General features: G+C 43.9%; 1 protein-coding gene and 1 pseudogene across 1 annotated transcript; one reads left to right on the plus strand and one right to left on the minus strand.

Moving 5' to 3' along the window:
* Positions 1-7: 7 nt before the first annotated feature.
* Hmox2 (heme oxygenase 2) lies at positions 8-27949 on the minus strand. Its single transcript, XM_036195520.1, has 6 exons — positions 27844-27949; positions 5363-5490; positions 3276-3393; positions 1749-2240; positions 973-1099; positions 8-884 (listed from the first exon to the last, which is right to left on the minus strand). The coding sequence occupies exons 2-6, from the start codon at positions 5446-5448 to the stop codon at positions 757-759; spliced, it is 951 nt and encodes a 316-aa protein (XP_036051413.1). The 5' UTR covers positions 5449-5490; positions 27844-27949; the 3' UTR covers positions 8-756.
* Positions 17469-17917, plus strand: LOC118588886 (annotated as a pseudogene).
* Positions 27950-27958: the final 9 nt, after the last annotated feature.

Raw genomic sequence — 27958 nt, forward strand, 5'->3', positions numbered from 1 at the left:
CCACAGGTTTAAGTAGACATTAAGGACAACCTTTATGTTTTAGCATGAATACATGGAAAAATATGGTACTAGGAATTAGCCAGGAGTGTTGGGAGGCAGGCAAGGGATGTATGCAACATGCCACTTTTCTGAGGGACTCTACTTCCCTGTAGACTTCTGGGGACCAGGAGGTAGTCTCACCTACCCTGTGCCAGGGAGGAGGAAGTGTGAGGTGTCTGTATTTAGAGTGCTGTAGCAGCAGGTATACCCATCACCCAGGCTAACAGACTTCTTAGGAAATCCTGGATGAGCAGGATAAGCTCGGGGTTTGGGAGACAGGAAAGCATAGTTTCCACCCCAAAAGACTCCCTGAGTCCTAGAAAATTGAACATCAGTTGGCATAACCCTTTCCTACAAAGTCTGAGTGTATGGGCAGCCCACTCGAAGCAAGGCAATGACTACTCCAAGCACTATTAAAGAAGAGAATGTACCCAGGCCTCCAAAGTGGCAAAAATCCTGGAGCACTGCCAGATCAGAGGTCTAAGGCTGACTTGCAGTGGAGTACTGGCTGTTAATAGAGTGACAGCCTGTGCCTGGTGTGCACCTGGCTGGCAGAGAAGAAGCTGTTACGCAGAGGCTCTAGTGTCTGCCTTTATTGGTTGCTTGTTTTCTCAAACCCAGCATTAAAAAAGTCACCTGAGGTGTAGTTTAGTCAGAGGTGGAGATAGGGATGGAACAGGTCACTTGGGGTAGGATGCAAATAACATGACAGGTCCTTCACATGTAGTACCAGGCAAAGAGTCCAGCAGCCAGGGCCACACTGGCAGCTAGAATGAGCTGGAGGCTAGGCTTCCTCAGCACAGCCATGGCTGTCCGGAAGGGGCAGTTGCTGCCTTCCAGGGTACCTGCATGCAGCACAATAGGAAACATGGCATCAGTGGACAGCAATGACACACCTGCTCAAGAAATGTTAGCTCAGGACCCACAACTTACCTTTGTCTGGCTGAGCAGCATAATAGGGACACTTTCGTACATCTCCCTTCCCATCATGCATGGAGAACCCGTCCTCCACGGTTTCTCTTACCAGCATAGAGCCAGCCTGGTCCAGTTCACTGAATATCTGAAGAGCAGAAGTCAACTGAGCCAGGGGAACTAGGCAGACTCAGAATTTACCCCCTACTCACCACCCGTAGAGAAGCTAGAGCCCAGATACTGATACATCAGAACATCACGCCAGAAAAGCAAGCACTACCCTACACCTCTTAGTGGGAGTTCAGGTGACTGCTGCTAACAACTCCACATGAGTGCCCACTGCTGTTCTGACACTAAGGGCTGACATGGGTTTCTGGGGTCAGAAATGGCTTCTGCATCATCAGCCCTACCTAAGGCTTCCCAATGAATCTAGCTTCATGCTAAATACTTTTCCTATCTTTGCTACAAAATGAGGAAATTGCTCATTCACCAATCCTAGCATTCTATATGAGAGAAGGAGATAGCTCTATTTTCAGGCCTTTCAAATGCTAGAGCTTTGCCCTTTCCATCACTAGCCAGAGGCCTCAAACCAGGCCTCCATCTGAGAGCTACACTGTCGCCATGCTCTCTGATGACTAACTGGTTCCCTCACCTTTCTCTAGGACATGTAGGAGCTCATGTCATGCTACCAATGGCTCTCAAGAAAGCTCTGGCTTTGATTCTACTGCTAAAAGATCAAGCTCATGCATCCATGGTTATAACCTCATAGAGCAGGCTCCATGGTCAGTGCCCAGTACCTGCATATTATATTCAAAGGCTTTGTTGGCCTCCGCCACGATCTTCTCTTTGGTCTTCAAATTCAAGTCCAGGGCATTCATTCTGGCTCGGTAGAACTGCTTAAATTGCTGGGCATTGTCCACATGCTCAAACAGGTAGAACTGGGTCCCTTCTCCAGTGCTGGGGAGTTTAAGTGCCCGCTGGGCCACCTTCTTCAGCACCTGGCCTCCTGAAAGGTCCCCCATGTAACGAGTATAAGCATGGGCCACCAGCAGCTCCGGCTCATTCTGACCTACATAGTGGATCCGATCTACATACTTCTGGGCAGCCTCGGAGCACTTCACCTGCTCTTCCCAGTTTTCACCAAAGAAATACTCCATGTCCTTGATCAGTGCTTCCTTCCGATGTAGCTCCATGGGGAAATACAAGGGGGCGAAGGCTGGGTGGTCTTTGTTACGGTCCATTTCCTCCTCAAGGGCTGAGTATGTGAAATAAAGTGCGGTAGTGGCCAGCTGTGAGGGTGACGGGAGATTGTGGGAGAGGTTTATAAACCAAGCCAGCAGCTCTAGAACCCACTATGTTTTGTTTTGGTTTTTCAAGACAGGGTTTCTCCATGTAGCCCTGGCTGTCCTAGAATTCACTCTGTAGACCAGGCTAGCCTCAAACTCATAGCCTGCTTCTACCACCCTAGTGCTAGGATTAAAGGTGTGCGCCAACGGGGGTGGAGAGATGGCTCAGCAGTTAAGAGCACTGGCTGCTCTTCCAGAGGACCTGGGTTCAATTCTCAGCACCCACATGGCAGCTCACAACTGTCTGTAATCCTAGATCCAGGGGATTTGACACCTTCACACCAATGCAGATAAAATAAAGTTTAGCCAGGTGGTGGTGGCGCACGCCTGTAATCCCAGCACTCGGGAGGCAGAGGCAGGTGGATCTCTGTGAGTTTGAGGCCAGCCTGGGCTACAAAGCGAGTTCCAGGATAGCCTTCAAAGCTACAGAGAAACCCTGTCTCGAAAAACCAAAAAAATAAAAAATAAAATAAAGTTTAAAAAAATATTAAAAAAAAAAAGGTGTGCGCCACCACTACTTCCTGGCTATGGTTTTTTAGTTTTTTATTTTTTAGAACCCACCATGTTTTAAGAGTAACTCAAGACAAAAACCACTTTGTCCAGTTCCAAAGACCCAACAACCGTGACCCCCTTTTTATATAAGGGAACTACTTGACACACCTAGGAAGCTTCTGTAACTTCTTAAAGACAGTAAATATTTGCAAACATATTTTTGTTAGTTCATTTAGGCTAGGGCAGCCATGGCTTAACACCAGGGGAAAAAAATACATAGCTGGGCATGGAAGCACATACCTTTCATCCCCAGTATTCAGGAAGCTAAGGATTAGAGCCCATTTGGACTATGTAGCCAGACTGTCTCCAAGAAAAAGACCCAGCAGTTTTTCCCTTAGTGGTTATAGGGCAACTTCCTCAGGCAAGTAAGGCCACCCCACCTTATTAAAGTTTAGAATCTAACCCCATCTGATTGAGGACACAAACCTTAAATAGCTCCTTCTTAATGTTTCCTTTCAAGAAGTCTTTGACAAACTGAGTATTTTCTGCCCGGTCATGTGCTTCCTTGGTCCCTTCCTTCAGGAGCTCAGAGAGGTCCGCCATTCTGTAGAGATGATTTGTGTGTGAGATAGTAGCCCCTTTCCAGTTCTTCAGAAAGCACTAAAGGTCAAAAGTCAGTTTAGACACCAGAAACAGACTAGAAGCTGGAGCTGCTCAGACACCAGTCCAGCATGAACAGGTGAGCCTTGTCAGTGAGCACAGGGCAAGCAGATGCGACAACCTGCCACAAAAACCTCAGGGCATAAAGATTACTATGGTCTCCCCAAGACTGTCTGGATCCATGAGTATACATGTTACTAAACACTAAAATGAAGTTTTGGTTTCTGTGGCCACCTGGTGGCCGAAGAAACAAAACTTAATCCAGCCCACAAGGCTGCCTTCCTCCCAATGAGGGACCAATTCCTCAGGATGGTATGTGGATGGGCCCAGGCGTGGGAAGATGAGACAGCTGAGAGACAAGGACCAAGGTCTTGGTTTTGTATTCTTCCTCCTTCTCTTTTCTTTTAACTCGGTCTGTAGAACTTGAACAAGAGATCCTCCTGCCTCTGCCTCCCAGTTTTGTAATTAACAGAATCACACAGGCTAAAGTTACACTAATAAATGGACAAGGTAGAAAAGTATGATCCTAAGGACAATGGAACCTAGGAAGAACTCTTGTGTATCTACAGAGTCCATCTGGTTTTTGGTTTTTTTTTAAAGATTTATTTATTATGTACACAGAAGAGGGTGCCAGATCTCATTACAGATGGTTGTGAGCCACCATGCGGGTGTTGGGAATTAAACTCAGGACCTCTGGAAGAGCAGTCGGTGCTCTTAACCTCTGAGCCATCTCTCCAGCCCCACAGTCCATCTGTTAAAATGAGAAAATGTTGGTCCTCTTGTGGTCTAGCCTCTGCAATTTGTTTTTAGGAGATTTGTATCACCCACATCTTGACACTTGGTTTATTAGCAATTATTTTAATATATAAGAAATAGGGGGTAGGGTTGGGGATTTAGCTCAGTGGTAGAGCACTTGCCTAGCAAGCATAAGGCCCTGGGTTCAGTCCTCGGCTCTGGTTTAAAAAAAAAAAAAAAGAAAGAAAGAAAGAAGGAAGGAAGGAAGGAAGGAAGGAAGGAAAGAACGAAAGAAAGAACGAAAGAAAGAACGAAAGAAAGAAAGAAAGAAATTGGGGGCTGGAGAGATGGCTTAGTGGTTAAGAGTACTGGCTGCTCTTCCAAAGGTTCTGAGTTCAATTCCCAGCACCCACATGGTGGCTCACAACCACCTGTAATGAGATCTGGTGCCCTCTTCTGGCATGTAGGTGTACATGCAGGTAGAACACTGTATGTATAATAAATAAATAAATCTTTTTTTAAAAGATACAAGAAATAACTTAGCCAATGAGAGGACTCTAATGAGAGGCTAGGAAAAATGCAGGGAGGGCCCAGTAATTTGAGTCCTAGAGAGATTAGCAGGTAAAGGCCTGCCCTAGACCAGAGTTCAGATTCCACATTTGGTAGGGAGATGACATTGTAAAAGGAACCAGCTTTGCCTCTCATTATTCCTCATTAGCCCAAGTGAAAAACCACTTAGGTTTGGTGGTTTGTTCTTTTTGTTTGTTTTTGAGACAGGGTCTGTCTATGTAGTCCTAGCTGTACCGGAACTTGCAGGCCTGCCAGAGCAAGTCTACAGAGCAACTCAGAAATCTGCCTGTTTCTGCTGGGATCCAAGGTGTAGCACCACCATGCTTGGCACCACACTTGGTTTTTAAGAAGAGAAAAATAACTATCACGAAACCCTGACTCAGCATCTGGCCTGTCTCCTTGGGTAACAGAACAGAGAAAACCAAAGAATGGAACAGCCCAGGCTGGACAGGGCCCTGCAGTCCCAACCAAACATCCCAGGGTCTACACAGCTCAGGGCTGATGAGCATGCCCAAGAACTACCAGCAGACTGAACCAAGGATGCAGGCAGGCGGCAGGACAGGTGCTGGACCCTCCCGATGAGAAAACAGCCAGTTGCTATCACTCACTTGGTATGGTTTTCCTTCTCTGGGGCCACAGAGTTCTTTTTCTCTGACTCATCTACCCCCTCCGAGGTCTCCACTTCTGAAGTCATTGTTGCTGAGTAAATAGTTCGTAAGCTGCCCTCACTCTGGTCCTGTAGAGACACAAGAAATTGGTGACTGAATAATGCCTTTTGGCTTAAGCAAACAACTGAGGAGAAACCCCTGCATCTCAAGATTGTTTTTCGAAACAAAGCTCTGCCATTACTGGGACCATTTCAGAATGTGGACAGATCTGAAGATGGACAATGGGTTAGGGAACAGAATTATAATGATGCTGAATTTGTTCTTAGGCAATACACTCTGCCATTCAGAAGTAAATGGCATGCTGTCTGCAACTACTCTTAGCACTACCTAAGAATGTATGTAGGTGTGCATCCATGTGAAGAGAGCAAATGAACCAAAATGCTGACAGCCTGGGTAAAGGGTGTGCAAAAGTTATTTTATTTTATTTTATTTTTGTTTTTTTCCAGACAAGGTTTCTCTGTGTAACATCTTTGGCTGTCCTAGAACTCACTCTGTAGAGTAGACTGACCTCAAACTCACAGAGATCTGCCTGCCTCTGCCTCCCAAGTACTGGTTTTAAAGGTGTGTGCCACCATCACCAGGCTACAAAAGTTCCTTGGACTAGACTTGTTGGGTTCTTTCCCTGCATGTTTGAAATTATACACAAATAAAAAACTACTAAAGACATAAAAGAAAGCTACGTTTAATAAAATAAAAAGGCTACTAAAGACATAAAAGAAAGCTACGTTTTAAAAAAGCTTCAGGAACTCTCAGCTTATTAAGCAATGCAAGTCTTCCCACTTGACCACACAGTCCTACCTGTGGGCTACCAGGTGAGAGGAGCAGGAGCAGAGTGTTGGCTGGAGTTTAGTTAAGCCAGGCTGTGCCCAACAGAGACACCGTAAAGGGAGTCACCTAGCAAAATGTCTCCAGTCTATTCTGTACTCTGCTGGGCTGCATGAAATAAGAGCTAGCTGATCAACTCCCATTGCCTACTTCAAGGCTGAACTTTCGTCAGCAAGGGAAATACAATCCCATAATACGGCAATTTCATCATCTCTGGAGACTTCTACTCTAGCAGTACACAAAGGGGGAACTTTCTAGATGAACAGAGTGACAAAACATCACCAACTAATCAAGGCACTCATAATGACAGAATTCCAACTCTGGAGCCATAGCTGGACAAGCTGAGCCAAGGAACAAGAAAATTTAATTTTCTACCCCAATTAGTACTTCTTTACTGAGCATTTTCTACAATCAAGACAATTAGGTGTAAGAACAGCCCTTGAGGAGGGGTGTAGCTCAGGGTTAGATATGCCACCACCACCCAGTTTACAATAAGGGTTTTTTTTTTTATAATATTTTTTAAAGATTTATTTATTTATTATGTATACAGTGTTCTGTTTGCATGTATCCCTGCAGGCCAGAAGAGGGAGCCAGATCTCATTACAGATAGTTGTGAGCCACCATATAGGTGCTGGGAAATGAACTCAGGACCTATGGAAGAACAGCCAGTGTTAACCTCTGAGCCATCTCTCCAGCCCCAATATGTATTTTTCTAAACAATGAAATAATACTAATAGCCTGCTATCACTTCAATAGTTATCTAAACTCCAAGTACAATTTACTTATTTCCCTTTGAAGAATACTGAGTCCTCAAGATGTCTAAAAGCTATCTTCCCAGGAAAGCTCAGTTACCACATTCAACCAACATAGACTACTGCCAGGGGAGACAACCTGTGTCCATTCTTGTTGCCTAGTCACCATTCCTCAAGGGAGTGGCCATGAAGGTGACACTAAGAGGCTAAGTTGTCCCAGTGGAAACAATTATCTTCAATCTCTGAAAAGCTACAATTCTAAATCTTCTGCTGACCTGTACACTCTAGGATATACTCCTCAATATTGCTCATGGGGGGTGGGGGTGGCTGGAGAGGTGGCTCAGTGGTTAAGAGTACTGACTGCTCTTCCAGAGGACCCGGGTTCAATTCCCAGCACCCACACAGTGGCTCACAGCTGTCTGTAATTTCAGTTCCATAGGATCAGACACCCATGGGAAAACATGAGTGCACATAAAATAAAAATAAAAATTTTAAAAAGATGCTCATAGCAATTTGTACCATAATAATAAATAGTCATACTACAAAGTAAGAAAATAAATCATACAGCCTTACAGCCAAGGCTTGAGCTACTTAAAGGATGGTAAACAATGGAATGCTAGCACCTCCCTGACAAGCTGACAAACTGTGATCATGCACACAATAGTCTACATCTAGAAAGAAAAAAAAAAAAAAATCCAACGGGAGGTAGAGGCAGGCAGATCTCTGTGAGTTTGAGACCAGCCTGGTCTACAGAAAGAGTTCCAGGACAGTCAGAGCTACACAGAGAAACCCTGTCTTGATTAATAAATAAATAAATAAATAAATAAATAAATAAATAAATAAATAAATAAATAAATAAATAAAATGAGTGAATGAATGAATAAATGGAAAAAGTGAGTAAGTAAATAAACAAACAAACAAAAATCAACCCAAACCACTGACTACAATTATATATAAACAGCATAGCACTGTACAGGGTCAGGGGTGTGGCTTGCACAACAGGGATTACATCATATAAGTACATTAACAATGACAGGGAAGGAATTTGGAAAACTCCATTCATAGTTTTTGTTGGACAAATTAGCCAACTGGCTGCTTCTTTTATGTAAAGTAGCATTGTCCTACTGGAAAGAAAGAGGGAAAAGGGAAGGAGAGAAATGCAGAAAAGGGAAGGGTAAAAAGGAAACCCAGAGATAGAAATTGGTTGGTATAAGCAAGCTAGCTAAGATCTGCTCTGAACTAGTCAACAGGAAATCAGTCCTTGGCCCTTCTGCTACCACAAGTTGCAGCAGAAAGGTCATCTGTGCCCCAGCTCATTCCACCTCCCTTAAACAAACAAACAAACAAACCTGCTGCTGCTCCATTATTCCCGTACTGCCAGCTGTTTTCCCAATCAGCTACTGGTTCTCATTCTAATACCTAATTTGAGTGAAGCAGCAAGTTCCTATTAGAGACATCCAGCAAGAGGTACCCACACAGCAGATCTAGAACATCTACCTCAAATCTGCTGCTCCTGGTAAAGCACTGTGAAAGCATTAGGACTCTCTGAAATAACAGATGTTATTCAAAGAAACTCTCCTTCATGGGGACTGACTCCAGCAAATTTCACAAGGCCAGGTAATTCAGAGCACTGCTACCAGGCAGAAATGTAACCTAAGGACTCTATTATGGTCATTTCCCATCTGATGATCTAAAGAATAATAAAGACGTCTGGTATTCATTCTGCACTGAAGGAAAGGAGCAGGTTGCTGAGCTCAATTAACAGAAAAGGGATGGCAGGATGACCTGCTCCCTGGCATTAGAACAATGCTGCAAGCCTGACTCACTGGGCAGTGACACTCAGCAACAGTGAGTTTATGCCCACAATGTGAGTCACTGTTATTATCCCATATGCATAGGGAGGTTAAGTGGCTGCTCCTAGTGTTCTTTACCAAGACTTGATCATGAGTCCCTCTTTGAATGGATTTCCGCTGGGCACCAAGGTTCTTTCTCATCATCACTGTGAGTCCCCTGCCTGCTTCCTAGAAGCTGTCTATGGCTCAAGACTTCACTCCTATATAGAAATGGTACCATGCTATCCTATATGTGACTGACCCCAGTTAAACCAGAAGCTTCCTATAGGGCAGATCAGGAAAGATTCCCCCAGACTCATGTTTATCAGGGTCCAATATCACAGCACAGTAGCCTATGGAGCCTCCAATCTGAGTTATAACTATTACAATGGACAAACAGAATGCACTGGGTATATAAGCTAAATGAAAGTTGTGAGTTGGGTGTATAACTGGGTGCCATGACACTAAATTAACCACTATGAGTTCTGATTTTTATCTTCAGATCTAGTTCTCTGTTCTCTTTACCTTCCAAGTTTAACTGACAAATAATTATGTATGCTTACTGTATACAACATGATGACAATAGAAACCTTTGGAAATGGAAACAGTATTAGGCACCTCTGGATGAGCTTATCAGAACATGCCAGGACAACCAAGAAACATCAACATAATAAACCCAGTTCCTGGAGGAACCATTTAAAATCTAGCATTCATGCCTGTGCATGCCTGTTATCACAGCACTCGAGGAGTGGAGACAGGATGGCTACAAAGGCCAAGGCTAGCCTGAGCTACATACAAGACCCTAGCTCAAAACAATACAAAACTGCCAGGGGAGGTGGGGAGAGTAAAATTTAGCATTTTTATAAGAATAAATTTGTAAGATGGCTCAGGGTAAAAATGCTTGAGCATGAGCCTGAAAACCTAAGTTCAATTCCTAGAATCACAGTGGTGGGTGCCATCTCGCCTCCAAACAAGCCTACATTCACCCACACAAAGCATACCCCCAAAACTCCTCAAGTAATTAAAAGAATTTTTTTTTAAATTAACTAAATATCAAGGGCCAGTTTTACATCCAATTAGCAAATGCATGTACAGAGTGACCTATTTTCTAGATAAGCCACCACCTGGTATTGGGAGGACATGCTGAGTGGATTTGCCAGTATGCTGAAACTACTTCTGGACTCCTAGCTACAGTTAATTATTACTAGAAACCCAGCTTATCTTCAAGAGTGGAAGGGGCAGCTTGACTCCAAATATGGGGCCTGATCTTTAGGGATAAAAATATTTGGGGTTGAGAGATAAGGTCTCCATACTAATTAGTTCTTGGCAGTGTGTGAGTCATAATTTCCTGAAACTGTGTTTCCTCTTCTATTAAACAGGTAAACAAAATCTGCTTTACCTTCTCAAATATGCTGTGAGAACTAAAATGAGATACCATACATGAAAATGTTGTATGAAATGCAATGCTGCCTCAAATGCTTCTCTCTTATTGAGAAAGTTGGTAAGAATGAACACCTGGGAAAGCTCTGGGGTTCAATCCCCAGCTGGGTTTAGTAAACTGGGTACGACAGCACAAGACAGCACTTGAGAAATGAAGATGGGAGGATCAGGAGTCATCCCTGGATACAAATGAGTTCAAGGCCAGCCTGAGATACATAAGACCCTGCCCCAAACAACACAGAAACTAAGAAAGAGAAGCTGGGTGATTGTAAAACAAGCAGGAAGGAAGCATGAGAAATCCAGCCAATTCAGAAGATTCTGGACACAAAAACTCAGCCCTTCTGCAGCAGTGTGAGGAAAATGGCAATAATCTGTTCTTTTCAAGGTAAGACATGTGACCAAGGCAGGAAAGAAAGCCTACACTATAGGTTCTCCTCAATGCTGGCTCAGCTCAGCTTAGCTGTGTTGGATGCTGGGGACAACAGAAAGCAAGATCAACTCTAACCCAACAAGACATTTGATAACAGGAGCCTCTCAACACTCTAAGGAAACCACGTTATCTAAGTAAACAGTTTGAGTTTCTAGAATAAATGGCCCAAAGTCTCTGAACTCTGACACTGCTGTTCACTCCTCAGGAAATCTGATACATAAATGTCATGCTTTCTTCATTTTGATTTGTGGAAGTTCAATCCTACAGTTCACTGACTATCAACCCCTTGATAAAGAGCAAGACCAGACAGAAAATCCTGGAAAAATAAGGACTCCAGTGACAAAGACAAAAACTTGAGTCTGATTTATGAAACACACATCCTTGCATAGCTGTGAGTTCGAAGCCAGCCTGTTCTACAGAGCGAGATCCAAGACAGGCACCAAAACTACATGGAAAAACCCTGTTCGAAAAGAAAAAAGGAAGGAAGGAAGGAAGGAAGGAAGGAAGGAAGGAAGGAAGGAAGGAAGGAAGGAAGGAAGAAATGCTGAGGATGGGTGGAGTCAGCCCTAGATAACCATTAAGAAAAAACTCTGATTTTAAAAAAATAAATAAAATGCTGGGCAGGTAGTGGCATATATCTTTAGTCTCAGCACTTGGGAGGCAGAGGCAAGCAAATCTCTGCTAGTTGGAGGCCACCTTGGTCTACAGAGTGAGTTCCAGGACAGCCAGGGCTACACCAAGAAACCCCATCTAGAAAAACCAAAAAGAAAGAGAAAAGAAAAAAGATCTGACAATTTTTAGCAAGCTTAAAACTATGTACCCTGTGGATAGTCACAATAACTATCACTTTTTTTTTTTTTGGTTTTTCGAGACAGGATTTCTGTGTAGCTTTGCACCTTTCCTGGGACTCACTTGGTAGCCCAGGCTGGCCTTGAACTCATAGAGATCCACCTGGCTCTGCCTCTCGAGTACTGGGATTAAAGGCGTGCACCACCACCGTCCGGCGACTGTAACTTTTATAGCAGCTTCAGCTTCTCCAAAATCAAGAACTGTAAATTATAGGAGCAAAATACTGTGTGTGTGTGTGTGTGTGTTGTGTATGAAATTTAAAAAAAAAGGGGGGGGGCTGGAGAGATGGCTCAGTGGTTAAGAGCACTGGCTGCTCTTCCAAAGGTTCTGAGTTCAATTCCCAGCAACCACATGGAGGCTCACAACCATCTGTAATAATAAGATCTAGTGCCCTCTTCTGGACTGCAGGCATACATGTAGGCAGAACACTGTATACATAATCAATCAATAAATCTTAAAGAAAAAAAAGAAATTAAAAAAACAACAACCGAGAATCACATTTGGGGGTAGAGGGAAAGAGTCAGCAATTAAGACAACCCCGAATTATTCTGCAAACCCAGCTCCCAGGTACTTTCCTCTCTAGTAAGACCAAAAAGCTTTAGGAGCTAACTATTCCTGCAGGGCAAAAAGTAGAGGACAGAGCAGCAGGTCACAAGTATGACAGATCTGAATACTCGTCAGTCTAAGTCACTTTTCCACATAGAATTTTTTTTTTAATTTTATTTTATATGCATTGGTGTTGAGGGTATCAGGTCCCCTGGAACTGGAATTAGACAGTTATGAGCTGCAATGTACCCTAGAAGAGCAGCACAAAGTTTTGGTGTCTCCCCCACCCCCCCAAAGACAGTGTTTCTTTGTATAATAGCCTTGTTTGTCCAGGAACTGGCTTTGTAGACTAGGCTGGCCTTGAACTCACAGAACTACCTCTGCCTCCTGAGCATCACTGTGATTAAAGGTATGCGCCACTACTACTCAGTCTAAGTCACTTTTGAGCAATGTTCCACTAACTATAAAATTAAAGCAGGGGGCTGGAGAGATGGTTCACCAACAAGTTAAGAGGGCCCGGTTCAATTCCCAGTACCCTGGTAACAGCTCACAACTGTCTCTAATTCCAGCTCCAAGGGACCTGGCATCCTCACACAGTCAGAAATGCAAAATACCAATGCACATAAAAATAAATAAATCATTAAAAAAAGGAAGAAAGAAAACTAAAATGAAACAAACACTCCCGGAGGCCTGGTGTTGCCTCCTTAGTCTAATGTAATGACAGAGACAGAAAGAGAGAGGACTATCGAGTCATTCAGAATGGAAGAGATTCTTCCTGTGTCCCCAACTAATTTTCACTGGTTCATGCATGTGAGAGTTAGTGTGGTATTACCATGAACTACAGGCTATACAGAAACTGAGGGTATGTATAATAACCGTGAAGGTATTACACAGCTTGTTGCTTGAGGATGAAAATATGACCCCATGATTTCAGAGATATAAATGCTTAAACTTCCATTTAAAGAGCTGGGAGCTCAGGAGACAGACAGTTCAGTGGGTAAAAATCAATTAAAAACAAGCAAACAAACAAACCAACTCCATTCAGATCCACATGACTCACATAAAAACAATGGAACTCTGTATCCTCAATTCTAAGAGAATGGGGAGAAAGGCAGATCCCTGGAGCTCACTGACCAGCCAGCCTCGCCACATCAATGAGCAACAAGTTTAGTCAGAATATGTTTCAAGCCAGCGGTGGTGGCGCACGCCTTTAATCCCAGCATTCAGCAGGCGGATCTTTGTGAGTTCGAGGCCAGCCTGGGCTACCAAGTGAGATCCAGTGAAGGCACAAAGCTACACAGAGAAACCCTGTCTCAAAAAAAAATAAAAATAAAAAAAAAAAATCTGTTTCAAAAACTAAGGTAGGAACAGACGGTGGTGAAGGACACCTTTAATCCCCTGAGGCAGAGACAGGCAGAACTGTGAGTCTGAGGCCAGCCTGGTCTACAGAGTGAGTTCCATGACAGCCAGGGCTACACAGAAACCCTGACCCTGTTTCAAAAAAAACCAAAGGAAAATAAAAACAAAATATAACTAAGGTGGAGAAATAAGCAAAATACTCAATGTTGACCTCTGGCCTCCAACATACACATACGCACATATATACACACAAAGATTGAGAGCTGCTACTTCCTGTCCCTCAAAAGCTTACTTTAGCTGGGTGGTGGTGGCGCACGCCTATAATCCCAGCACTCGGGAGGCAGAGGCAGATGGATCTCTGTGAGTTTGAGGCCAGCCTAGTCTACAGAGCTAGTCCAGGACAGGCTCCAAAGCTACAGGGAAACCCTGTCTCGAAAAACCAAAAGAGCTTACCTTGGCTCATTTAGATTATGCAATCCAAGATGATTGTTGCTTGGTAAAGCCTGCTTTAAGAGGGCAACCCAAGGTGGTCCCAAAGGGGGAGGTGGCACACCCCAACACTTGGTGCCTGGGGAGAAGCAGCTAGACCTATCAGGCCTTGGTAGACAATCAAGTAAGAGACTCTGGGGGCATTCCTACACTAGAGGTCACAATAGGGTCTTTACATCTCTATAGCGCTAGTTACCATAGCAATTGAAACAGAAGATCTAGTTACAAGAATCTGTGTGCCAGCCAGGCGGTAGTGGTGCACGCCTTTAATCCCAGCATTTGGGAAGCAGAGCCAGGCAGATCTCTGTGAGTTCGAGGCCAGCCTGGGCTACCAAGTGAGTTCCAGGAAAGGCACAAAGCTACATAGAGAAACCCTGTCTCGAAAAACCAGAAAAAAAAAAACTGAACATATAAAAGTGACATAATGGTGGTTCAGGTATGTAATGCTAGCTAATCAAAAAGTGAAGGCAGAAAGAAGGCAGGTTCAAAGTTTCTCTAGTCAGTGTAAGGCTAAATAAGACATTTTGTAAGTGCTTGTACATTTTTTAGATTACAACTCATTTTTTCTGTCTCCTGAGAAATCACTCTGCATACTTAGAGATTAATAAAGGAAAAGCTCTTTAATAACAAGAGCCTGGCTTTGTTGATGTCAAAAGAGGAAGGAGCCAGTGTCGGATAGAAGACTTTACTAATTTATATACACCTTAGGCTTATACATCCCACATACACTGTCACCCTTAAATCTCCCAGTCCTAGCCCCAGGTCACACTCTGAACAATTTAAACACACAGGAGACTGCAAGTCTGGCCACTTGTACAGATGGGAGATTGACACAGCAAAGACACTACCAGAGTTATATCTTGATATTGACAAAATTATTATTATTATTATTATTATTATTATTTATTTGGTTTTTTTTCGAGACAGGGTTTCTCCGTAGCTTTGGAGGCTGTACTGGAACTCACTCTGTAGCCCAGGCTGGCCAGGAACTCACAGAGATCCGCCTGGCTCTGCCTCCCGAGTGCTGGGATTACAGGCATGCGCCACCACCGCCCGGCTCAAAATTATTTAAGTATATCAGTATCAGAAAAAAGAGGGGAGGGGGGCAGGAAGATAAAAAGTATGCCAGCATTGTTCTTTCTTGCCCAGTTGGCAGAATTATATTTTTCCTGATAAGAGCTTAGGAGACTTAATGGCAGACCAGGCCTTGATGATGGTTGTGGCCCTGTGCTGGCCCCCTTGAGCTTTCCCTGAACATGTTCTTTGATATGAGGGTGGGTCTAATGGCTGGTTTAAGTCAGTAACCCTAAGCTTCAATTATGGTACAAAATTTTCTAATAGTTTCTAACAAACCAGGTCAGTACACTACTTATCTTCCAGGAGGTAATGCTCCTTTAGCTAAATTATTTGTGTAATTTAATATTTCCTAAGCAAGTTTATTAGTTAGTCCTTTATAACATCAATCTTACTACAAGTTTCTCCTGCATATGTTATGATGCATACACCTAATCCAGAGTTTGTTAAATAAATGACTTCCAGAATTAAGACCTATTCTCAAAATTGAGGCATGCTTAAAGAGCTGATGACAGAGGACAATGAATGAATAACCAGATGAATCCCAGAGAGGCTAAAGAGATGGCTCAGCAGTTAAGAGTGCTTGCTGCTCTTCCAGAGGACCCAAGAAAGTTTCCTAGCACTCACATAAGGCCTGGAACTCCATCCAGCTCCAGTGAATTAAACACTTTTCTGGCCTCTGTGGGCACCTGCACAGATATCGCATATATGTACACAAACCACATACATAAAAATAAATAAAATCTCATTACAGAAATAAAGAAAATAGGTAGCTAGAGAGTAAGCTTGTTAGTTTATGACACAATATCACTATGTAATCCAGACTGTCCTAGAATTTACTAACCTCTTGCTTCAGCCACCCAACTGATGGAATTATAGGCATACAACACCATGCCCTATGAAAGTAAGCATTTTTTAAAATTTGTTTTGTTTTGGAGTAAACATTTTTTAGTCACATTTTAATAGTAGAAATGTCTATCAAGGGGTAGTAGGGATAAGACTGGCCTGAGGGTATCAGGCTTTCTGCTCACTACCCAAAGGAAAAATACTGGGTTACATGGTTTAAATAGGCTCCCTCACTTTCCACAGATAAGGACACAGTTAGCACCCTTGATCTTTGAATTCTGTGTTAAGGTCCTTGAAAGTCTGAGAACATAAGTCCCTCTAGGTTTGTTTTGTTTTGGAAGTGCTAGAGACCAAACCCATAGCCTCAGGGCACAATAGGCAAGCACTCTGCCAGCAAGTTACACCCCCACTTCACCTTTTAAAGACAAACAAACAAACAAACAAACAGGCTGGGAATACAATCTACAGTAGTAGAATGTTTGCCTAGTGGAGTTAGAGAGATGGCTCCGTGAGTAAATTACACTTGCTGTGTACGCATGAAGACCTACGATTCCCCAGGACCCACATGAAAGCTGGACGTGGTGGCATATACCTGCAACCCCAGTGCTAGGGAGGAGAAATACAGAGGAGGGACTGTATAATGAGACCAGGCTCATTAACGAAAGACAGCAGAGCCCCAACTGCAAGCCCTGGTTCAGTGAGACTAACAAAACACAAGAGAAAAAGTAACCTAGAGAAGATACCTGAAGTTGACCTCTGGTCTCCACATGGACATGCAAACACACTCACACATACACAAGATATGGACTAATACAGGAAAATAAAAACAACAACAAAAACCACCTTTTGTTCTTTGACTTTGTAACTCTGGTTGTCCTGGAACTCACTATGTAAAATAGGCTGGCCTTGAACTCAGATCCGACTCCCCTTACCTTCCAAGCACTAGGATTAAAGGCAGTGACACTATAGGAATAAAAAAAGAAAAAGTGTTCCCCATGAGTGTCTCCAGGAGAGTTAAAGACAGAGACAAAGGTAGAGACAAAGTTAAAAAAAAAAATTCAGCTGTATTTCCGAGGCACACTTTTCATCCTAGCAGAAGCAGGTGAATCTCTGAGTTCAAGGCCAGCCTGATCTATACAGAACAAGTTCCAGGACAGCCAGGGCTATGCAGAGAGACCCTGTCTCAAAAACCAAACAGTAAAATAAAAAATTGGGGGGGGGGGGATTCTCTGTGGGCAGCCTTGGCTGTCCAAGAACTTACTCTGTAGCCCAGGCTTAGATTTGTTTATTTAAAGTGTATTGAATATTTTGTTTGCATGTATTTATATACCTTGTGCATACCGGGTGACCTCAGTGGTCAGAAGTGGGGATCAGATCTGGAAATAGAATTATAAATGGTTGTGAGCCACCATATGAGTACTGGGAATTGAACCTAGGTCTTCTTTCTCCAAGAACATTTCTTGTTCTTAACCATTGGGCCAACTCTCCAGCCACCAGGAGCAAATTTTTAACAATCATGTTAACAAATGCTTCTCAGCCTCCATCAGACACCCCTCTTGTCTAGATCAGTTTAAAAATACAACCTTTTCCAATCAGTTGCCAAGATGGCTGAAGTGAAGCAGAAGAAAAAGCAGACCTTTCACAAGTGCATCTACCAAGGCATGGACCTAGACCAACTGCTGGACATGTCCTGTGAGCAGCTGATGAACTTGTGCAGAGCCCAAAAGGGGCAGCACCTAACACCTGAACAGTAGCTTGCAGAGGCAGCACTTAGTACTCAAGCACCTGAAAAAAGCCAAGGAGGTAGTGTCACCCATGGAGAAGCCCATGGGTGTTAAAGACCCACAGGGTTAACAATACCCCTGAGAGACAGGATCATCCTCTTTGAAATGGTAGGCAGCATGGAGGGCATGTGTAACAGCAAGATCTTCAACCAGGTGGAAATCAAACCAGAGATGATTGGCCACTACCTGAGGGAGTTCTCCATCATGTGCAGCACGGCCAGCCTGGTATGGGTGCCATCCACCCCTCCCACCTCATCCCTCTCAAGTAACTGTGACCAATAAAGACTCATGTTTAGTCCCTGGTGAGAGGGTGGGGAGACAGACAGATTCAAATCCTTTTGTCCTCTCAACTGTCCTGAGTTTGGACTTCACAGCAGCAGGGTCTTTTCTCATTTGTTCCTTCAAGAATGGAGCCAACCACAAGAAGGTAAAACCAATACAACTGTATAACAAATTCACATTTTGCTTTTTCCCCCCCAAGACAGGATTTCCCTGTGTAGTTTTGGTGCCTGGCCTGGACCTTGCTCTGTAGACCAGGCTAGCCTCGAACTCACAGAGATCCATCTGGCCCTGCCTCCTGAGTGCTAGGATTAAAGGTGTGCACCACCACCACCACCGCCCAGCACAAATTCACATTTTAGAATACTATGTCAAGACATTAAGTATTAGCACAAAGGAATAAAAGTCAATGGCCATAATTTGCTGAAAAGCAAAAACAAAAGTCTGAGTGTGAATATAGTTCAGTTTGGTAGAGTGAATGTCTAACAGGTAGAAGGACACAATTGTTCATTTCTGAAGGCCAACTGCCAAAAATAATCATCTGCCATTTTTCAGTGTGCTGAGAATCAGATGAAGGCCCCCTGGCCTAAATATTGCCATTTTGACTCCAGACTCCATTTTATCTGTAGGGTGAAACAAAGTTCACGTTCCCAAGCCCTCAGAGAGCTGGGGCACTTCCAATAGCTGACCCACCTCCTCCTTAAACAATAGGCATAGTCTGTTATGCATATTTAGTTCACATTATGGCTGTTCCTAACAACAAAAAGAACAAATTAATCTAATTGGTTGGACTGAAAAGCTTGCATTCTGTGTTGGTTGACAATGATGGAATACATAGGGCAATCTTTGAATCCTGATTTGTGGAAACTGTAACAGTAACTTGGCACAGATGTTTGTAGCTTTCATGCTTAAAAGCTCAAATTCTATGGCTCAGGGTGGCAGTTCAACTCCTGAATCTGTTCTGTGGCCCTGATCATCAGCAGTGGCATGTGAGTTTCTTGGCTCCAAGAGGATCCCTTTCCAAAATAACCAAAACCAAAACCAAAACCAAACCAACCAACGGAAAACAAAACAAAACAAAACAAAAAACAAACAAAAAACCCTACCATGGTTCTGATACTTTGGTTTTGACCAGTTTGTCACAGGGCTCCTAAATCCCTTGGAGTTTCCCAGATAGGAGGAGTACCTTTTATTCCAAGGCAGTGCCTCTACCTGTGCTCCTTCCTGGATAACTTCAGAACTTTCTAGTGAAAATAATCACTGGATTAAAGTGGACACTTCAGTCCTAATCCCAGACCTCTCTGAAGAAAAAAGATGAAGTAAAGCTGGTATCAATCATGTATACAAAAAAATTCAAAGAGACTGGGCAGATTAGCTACTAGAAAGAGTAAACTGTAGCTGGGTGGTGGTGGTGGTGGTGGTGGTGGTGGTGCTGCTGCTGCTGCTGCTGCTGCTGCTGCTGCTGCTGCTGACCTTTATTTTAATCCCAGCACTCAGAAGGCAGAAGCAGGTGGATCTGAGTTCAAGGCCAGCCTGGTGTACAGAGTAAGTTCCAGGACAACCAGAGTTACACAAAGAAACCCTGTCTGGAGGGTAGAAGGGAAGCTGAAATTTCAGAGAGGACATGGTGTTAGGATTCTGTACATGTGCAGCTCCGGGTCTTGTCTGGCGCCCTATGTCATCAGCTGGCGACTACGTACCACCTTAAAAAGCCAGCTACAGACCCCCACACTCCTCTCTGTGCTTCTCTTCCTGTGTTTCCTCTCTCTGTTCCTGCTCTGTTTCCTCTGCCAGGCCTGGCTCCTCCCTCCTACCCCCTCTTCTTTCTAATAAAGCCCATTCCAACTCTGGTAGCCATAGCCCGTGACTTTTCAGTCGACCAACTAGCACTGTTTACCCTTTCACATGGGCACTCAAAGTCACTGCCTACATGCTATCTATGCATTTCATTCATCTAGTTGTTCACCCACATTCTTTTGTGTTTATATGTGCATGTAGGTGTATGTATAAGTGTATGGACATGTGTAGGCCAGAGGTTAGTGTAAGGTGTCTTCCTCAACTGCTTCTCCACCTCAATTTTTTTTTTTTTTTGAGACAGGGTCTCTCACTCAGCCTGGAACTCAGGGATTTGGCTAGACTGGCTGGCTGGTCAGCAAACTCCAGCAATCTGCCTACCTCCACCATTCCAGCACTGGGATTGTAGATTTGTGCTGCCATGTGAGCTTTGTTTTTTAAGATATGTGGTGTGGGGGGACAAATGGATGGAACTAGAAAATATCATCCTGAGTGAGGTAACCCAGACCCAGAAGGACAAACATGGTATGTACTCACTCATAAGTGGATTCTAGATATAAAGCAAAGAACAATCAGACTGCAACCCACAGAACCAGGGAGGCTATATATATATAGCAGCGGGGGACCCTAGGATGACTGCGGCTTATAATAAGTTTTGGTTTTACTCAATCACTAGGCAAGCCTCATTCAAACATTTCACTATTAGGATAAGAACTTATACCATATCAAGCTGATTAATTAATTAATTAAAAAACAAATAAAGATATGTGGCGGTGGGGGGCGCAGGGCTAGAGAGATGGCTCAGCAGTTAATTAAGAGCACTGGCTACTCCCAGAGGACTGGGGTTCAATTCCCAGCACCCACATAGCAGCTCACAACTGTCTGTAATTCCAGTTCCAGGGGATCCAGCACGCTCACACTGACATGAATGTAGACAAAATACCAGTGCACATAAAATAAAATTAAATAAAACTCAGAAAAAAAAGATGTGTGTCTGTATATCTGTGTGTATGCATACAAGCATGCAGGTATCTGTGGAGGCCAAAAGAGGGCATCAGATCCTGTAGAGCTGAAGTTACAGGGAGCTGTGAGCCACCCATTATATGTGTGCTGGGGAGCAGTAGGTTCTCTTAGCTTCTGATCCATCTCTCCAACCCTTATACCAGCTTTTCACATACACGCTAGGGATCAAAAATCAGACTTACCTGGCATCCCTTCCTCAGTCCAATGTACATCCTTTTAAACAATCATTATAACCTTTAAATAGGTCAATATAAGGGGATGAAGAAATGACTCAGTAGTTAAGAGCACTGGATGTTCCAGAGGATCCAGGTTTGATTCCCAGTGCCCACATGATAATTCACAACCATCTGTAACTCCAGTTCCAGGAGAACTGAAGCCCTCTTCTGGCCTCTAGGCATGCACATATATTCATGCAGGCTAAACACTCAACCACATTAAAAACAAAAACAAATTTAAAACAGCTGGCACGGTGGTGCATGCCTTTAAATTCCAGCACTTGAAAGTCAGAGGCAGGTGGATCTGAGGCCAGCCTGGTCTACAGAGTGAGTTCCAGGACAGCCAGTGCTACACAGAAAAACCCTGTCTCAAAAAAACAAAACAAAGAAAAAAACCAGAAAGTCATCAGAGCAAGGAAAAATATAACGTTTCAGAATTTTAGTGAAGATAATAAATATCTAAGTGTATAACAGAAGAATGGAGGGATTTTCAGGTACTTTGCTTACTAATGGAATACTTGCTATTAGGCAAAGACAAGACTGGCTCAACCCTGGCCTTCCAACCGTAAAAGCAGAGAAGGCAGGGAATGTAGCTCAGCAGTGAGTGCTTACCTAACATACATAAGGCCCTGGATTCAACCCCTACAATCATAAGGAATAAAAAGAAAAGACCATCCAGCCGTGGTAGCCCATGCCTTCAACTCCAGCACCTGAGAGAGGCGGAGGTAGGTGAATCTCTGTGAGTTTGAGGCCAGCCTGGTCTACAGAGCGAGTTCCAGGACAGCCAGAGCTACATAGAGAAATCCTATCTCAAAAAAAAAAAAAAAAAAAAAAAAAAAGAGAAAGGAAAAAGAAAAGGGGGTGTGAACATTAAGCCTGGTGGGATAGGCCTGTAATCCCAGCTACTCAGGAGGCAGTGGTAAGGAAAGTTCAAGGCCTACCTGAGCTATACAGGAAGTTCAAAGCCAGTCTCAATAATTTAGTGAGAAGCTATGTCAAAATAAAATAATGATAATAAGGTGCACATGGGGAAGGGAACACACCTGTAATGCCAGCATTTGAAAGGCTAAAGTAGGACTGCTGCAAGTTTGAGACCACCCTGGATTATATACAATATCAGCCAGAGCTATATAACAAGATTCTACATAAAAAAATTTAATTTTAAAAATTAAAAAAAAATAAAATTTAAGAGGGGCTATAGCTATAGACTAGCAGGACACATCAGTTTTGCTAGAGAAACCAGCAAATGAAGGATTTATAAAGGGAATCATGCTATTTGGGCAAGTGACGACATTCTATACTGTCAACAAATATCACGTTCTGGGTTCTGTAACTAGAAAAGAGGACTAAGATCTTGTTCTGGATTTCAAATAGCTTTCAAATCAGGGTGACAGGAAAAGTAAAAAGATAACACAACAGAGTGTAACACTCAACACATGCTAGCAACCACAGACAACAGTATCAAAAACAAATTCTAGATTTGCCAGAACAGTTCTGATTTCAAGTATGCTGCCCACCATTCCTTCAGTTCATCTGTATGTTTATTTAGATTTATGGATCTCCATGACTAGCAAAAAAAAAAAAAAAAAAAAAAAAAATGATAATAGCTACTTAAGAGACAAGCCAGTCAACTAAATTAACTAAAATCATATGGTAGATAAAAAGTATTAATAAGTCCATCATTGGACACATGCTGTAACCCCCACATGCAAAATGCTCAGAAGGAGCGTCAACATGAATTCAAAATGAGTCTGAACCTACATAGTACCTATCTGTCTTAAAAAGCAAAGATAGAAAAAACTACTTTGGCATCTCAGGTAAATGTGGGAGTGAATATGAACTACAGTACAACCAGTGTCCTAGACTAAAGAAATCTCAAGAAGAAAAGCAGAAGCTGGGAGTATTCAGACAAGCTAGGGGCAAGGCAGCAGTCTCATTGCGCTGTTCTTCCCTAACTGCCCTTTTCAAGTTACTAAGAACTATATCAATAATTAGGCTCCCAATACTCTTGGGAGGGAAACAAATCCATTCCTGTGACAAAAATTAATTCTCCCCCTAGGCAGAAAGAAGGTAGCATCTGCTTGGCTGGCTTCTTGCACACAAACCAACAACAATCAATACCCAACAGCCATCCTTTTCGTTCCTCTTCTGCTGTTACTTTGCTCGTGTAGCCCATTAACTTACCTCCATAAACCTTCCAGTTCATTCCCTTCTCTACTCAGCTTGTGCTTTATTCCAGAGGACTAATCAAGAATCACATTCCTCTTGAAAATGCTAGGCACACTTAGAGATCTTTGGCAACAGTTAACTCTGCAGCTCTCACACAAATGAGCCTGTATGATAATGAGTATTTAGAGACCGGTAATGCCGGGGGTGGGGGTGGGGGGGGGGCGGTTGCCAACCTAAGACACAGCACCTGTGTGGCCTGGACAGGTGTCTCCATGACGGGTAAGGTGACCTGCTGACCACGCAAACTAAGTCAGAAGCTCATTTTTTAGTAAAAGTGGGGGACCTGTAGGTCCCTGGCCCCCGTTTTGGGTAACTGTTGCCTTGCTTGCTGACCTTGACCAGATGTCCTCCCTATGCTGATTCCCTGTGAGAGAGATTCCACCCTCCTGAATGCTTAAGGAAGCTCCTTGTCTGTGAATCCAACATATTGGGCGTTAACTGCTTAGATGGGGGGGTTAATTCAATGGTGGAGCGCAAGGCCTGGGGTTGGATCCTCAGCTCAAAAAAAAAACAACCAACTCAGAAGCGAACTTCTGCCCTCCGGGGTTCCCCCTTTGTGCTGTAAGCCTGTATTTAAGACTTCCTCCCTCCTTCAATAAATGACATTTGACATTAAAATAAAAAAGAGGGGGTCAAGATCATGATGGGGAAACCCACAGAGACAGCTGACCAGTACTAGGTGGAGCTCACTGACTCTAGACTGACAGCTCGGGAACCTGCATGGGACTGAACTAGGCCCACTGAATGTGGGTGACAGCTATGTGGCTCGATCTGTTTGTGGAGTCCCTGGTAGCAGGACCAGGACTTATCCCAGATGCATGAACTGGCTTTTTGGAACCCATTCCCTGTGGTGGGATACCTTGCTCAGCCTTGATACAATGGGGAGGGGCTAGGTTCTCCTTCAACTTGGTATGCCAGACTTTGTTGATTACCATGGGAGGCCTTACCCACTCTAAGGAGTGGATGGAGGCAGAGTGGGAGGGAGGTGAGAAGGCAGGAGAAAGGGAGGGAGGGGGAACTGGGGTTGGTATGTAAAATGGAAAAAAAATTTAATAAATAAACATATTTAATAAAAAAAAAAGAAAATGCTAGGCACCTATGTGGTGCACATACTTGCATTCAGGCAAAATATTCATAAATTAAAAGTAATCTAACTTTTTTTTAAGAGTAAAAAGGTAGCACATGTTTTAACTGGGTATTATGGCAAACACCTGGAATCCCAGCACCCAAAGGCTGAAGCAGGAGGCTCTCCACCTCAAGTCCAGGCTGAGCTACAGAGATCCTTGTCTCAAAAGAAAGCAAACCAGAGCCAGTGAGAGTGCAGTAGGTAAAGGTATTTGCCACCAAGTCTGACAACCTCAGTTTGATCTCTGGGACCACCCACCATGGTGGTAGAGAGAGAACCAATTCCCACATGGTGTCCTCTGACCTCCACAACTATCCCTCTCCTCCCTCCTTCCTCTCAATTTTTAAAATTAGACGAACAAAACAACCAATTAAAAAAAATCTCTTTCAGGGGCTAGAGAGATGGCTCAGCAGTTAAGAGCACTGACTGCTCTTCCAGAGGTCTTGAGTTCAATTCCCAGCGCCCACATGGTGGCTCACAACCATCTCTAGTGGGATCTGATGCCCTCTTCTGGCATAAGCACATACATGTAGATAGAACACTCATATACATTAAATAAATAAATAAATCTTTTTAAAAAACCAAAACTTGTTTTTCAGGCAGCAAGATGGCTTATTTGGTAAAAGTGCAAGCTTAACCACCTAAGCTTGACTGCTAGAACTCACAGGAGAATCAACTCCCACAAGCCAAAAAGCACATAAACCCTCATGCACATGTGTAAATTGTTTAACAAGTAAGAAAATCTCTCTATTTTCAAGAATTGATAATAAGGAGGCAGGAGAGAGGCTCAGAGAGGCACTGACTGCTCTTCCAGAGGACATGGGCTCAATTCCCAGAACCCACATGGCACCTCACAACTATCTGTAACTCCAGTTCCAGGGGATCTGAAACCCTAACCCAGACATACATGCAGGCAAAACATCAACGCACATAAAATCAGCAATAACTTAAAAATAAGAATTGGTAATATGATATCCACCTATAAAAATGAGAAATTATTCAGATTATAACAAAAACTTTAAAACCTTTATCCTATTTTTGCCATTTTTTTCTGCTTTCTTTTAGATAAGCCCTGAAATAGCTCAGACTAGTCTGAAACCCACTAGGTAGCCAAGGATGACCTTGGACTCTTCCAAATGCTGGGATTACAGCAACATATTTTGTACCAGCCTCAAAATTCCCACTGGTTGCTCCCCAATTCCCCAAAAAAAGAATACATTTAAGTAACTTTTCCTTTTCCTTTTTTTTTCTTTTTCTTTCTTTTTTTTTTTTTTTTTTTGGCTTTTTCGAGACAGGGTTTCTCTGTGTAGCTTTGCACCTTTCCTGGAACACACTTTGTAGACCAGGCTGCCCTGGAACTCACAGAGATCCACCGGGCTCTGCCTCCCAAGTGCTGGGATTAAAGGCGTGTGCCACCACCGCCCCCGTTTAAGTAACTTTTTACTTAACTATGGATAGTAAGATATAAAGAGAAACATTTGGGGGTTTAATTTGTTTTCCTAATAAGTGACAGGCTAAATTACAAATTTTACTCTGAATTTTACAATTCCAGTTTCTAAAAGACCTGCCTTCTGGAAGGGTGATATTCCAGTTTTTGGTGCAATCCTGATGCAAAGCCCAGCTGCTCTGTAGACAAAGAGTCAGCTGTTTAAGGAAATTTTTACAAATTGAGGCAGGCCCAACTACCTATGAGTCTGCAAGTTTCAACAGATATGTGTAAGTTAAAGGAAGTTAACATTTGACCTTCTGCAGCTCAATGGCCTTGTCATTTCTACAGTACTCATCTTCCTGACTCTGGTGACTCAACAGCATCTCAATTGACCGCCCTGGGCAAAGAAAAAAAAGGAACTCAAGTCTAACTATGGAGGAATCACAGGATTTCCTCTACATGTCCCCAGCAGTAATAGGTCATCCAATGAGCATGCAACTTGTCAAGGCTCACAGATTCTTAGACCCTAATCAGTGTTCTGGCTGAGGCATTGTATTAGACAGTGTTTACCAATCTTATCAAGTGAACTGATAAATGTCCTACTGAACTGGGAACTCCTAGCAAACAAAGATTACATCTTGTAATGTTTCTGGAAAATGTTCTGAATAAACACTTTTCACTCCTAGAAGAAATTAAAAGCATTAACAAATGCTGTAATCAAAACATACAGTTAGCTCCAGCATGATGGTACATGCCTTTAATCACAGCACTGGGCAGTCAGTCAGAGGCAGTAGGATCTCTGTGAGCAGAAGCCTGTCTACACAACCAGTTGGAGGACAGTCAGGGCTAAATAATTTTGATAGACCCTGTCCCGAAGGGGAAAAAAAAGATGGTTTAGGCCAGGGCACTTAGGAGACAGAGGCAGAAGGATCTCAAATTCAGCCAGCACATACATAGCAAGAAGCCATTTCTCAAAATACAAAACACTGGGTAGGGCTGAGGCTTCAGTGATAAAATATGTGCTCATAAATATTTTTATGAATAATTATTATACACTATATGATAATGTTTATAATAATTATTATAAACAGCACCACACCAAAAATAGAAAAACACAAAACCATTAGTAGGGTTATTTCCTTCTACATGACGGGACTGCTTAAGGCCAGGATGACCACTTGAACACATAACTGTTTCTAATCTCCAATCCATTTCTGAAAGAGCGCAGGACGTCCAGGCAGGCCAGTAGATTTAAGATCATCCGTGCCATACCTTGCCTGTGGGATGTTAGTCGATTTACCCCCCGAGTCTCGAAATGATCTCATTTTAAAGGTAGGAAAACAGAAGGGTTGAGAAAGGGTTCAAGAGCAAGCAGTCTCTGGGTCCCACTCCCTCTGCTGAGTTTGTGGCGCCAAGCAAGGGAACACAGAAAAGGATGAAGAGCCACCGGCCACAACAACCGGTCCTTCAGAACCAATTTAAACGGCACGACACAGACAGCCCTTGTGCAAACACTGTGTAGGGCGGTGCTGGCGGTCTTCACACGTAGTTAAGTCACCCAGAGCCCTGTGCTCTGGAGGTGACAGGTGACCTCCCCGGTCCAGACCAACTGGCTGCATCGACGGCTGGGCTGCACCCGAGGTCACTCATGAAGTCCCCACAGTGAGTCTAAGGTGACTTCCCACCGAGGGGAGTCACTGGAGGGCGGACCAAGAAGGCCGTCACGCCCGGGACTCCTCGGGGGCTCAGGTGGGCTCCGGAGCTGAGCTGCCTAACTTCGACCCCGGAGTCACCTCGTCAGGAGCAAAGGGGACGCAGGGCGGGGCTGTGCCGCACGGACACCGAGGACGCTTGGGTCTGCGGTTTCGGGCTCAGCTGACGCTCGGTGCCCGCTCGGTGTCGGCTCCGCGACCCCCGGTCCCCCGGTGCCCCCGGTCTCCCGCTCCCTGGCCTCAGCCCGCTTCCGGCCGCCCTCCGGCCGGATGTCCCCTCAGGCAGGCGGCCGAGTCAGGGCAGGCCAGCCGAGCAGAGCTCTGGAGGGAGGCTTCCGCCAAGCGAGGACCCGGGCGGGGAAGGCCGGGACCGGCGCGGGCCACTCACCCTCAGCCGCACCGCAGATCCCTCAGTCTCCGCGTCAGTGACTCCCTCGGCGCCGCGGTAGCCGAGCGGGCCAGCGCGAGCACGGCGCGGCGTGCGCACGCAGCGAGGGGCGGGG

This window comes from Onychomys torridus, chromosome 8, assembly GCF_903995425.1.
Source record: "Onychomys torridus chromosome 8, mOncTor1.1, whole genome shotgun sequence".
In the NCBI taxonomy this organism is placed as follows: Eukaryota; Metazoa; Chordata; class Mammalia; order Rodentia; family Cricetidae; genus Onychomys; species Onychomys torridus.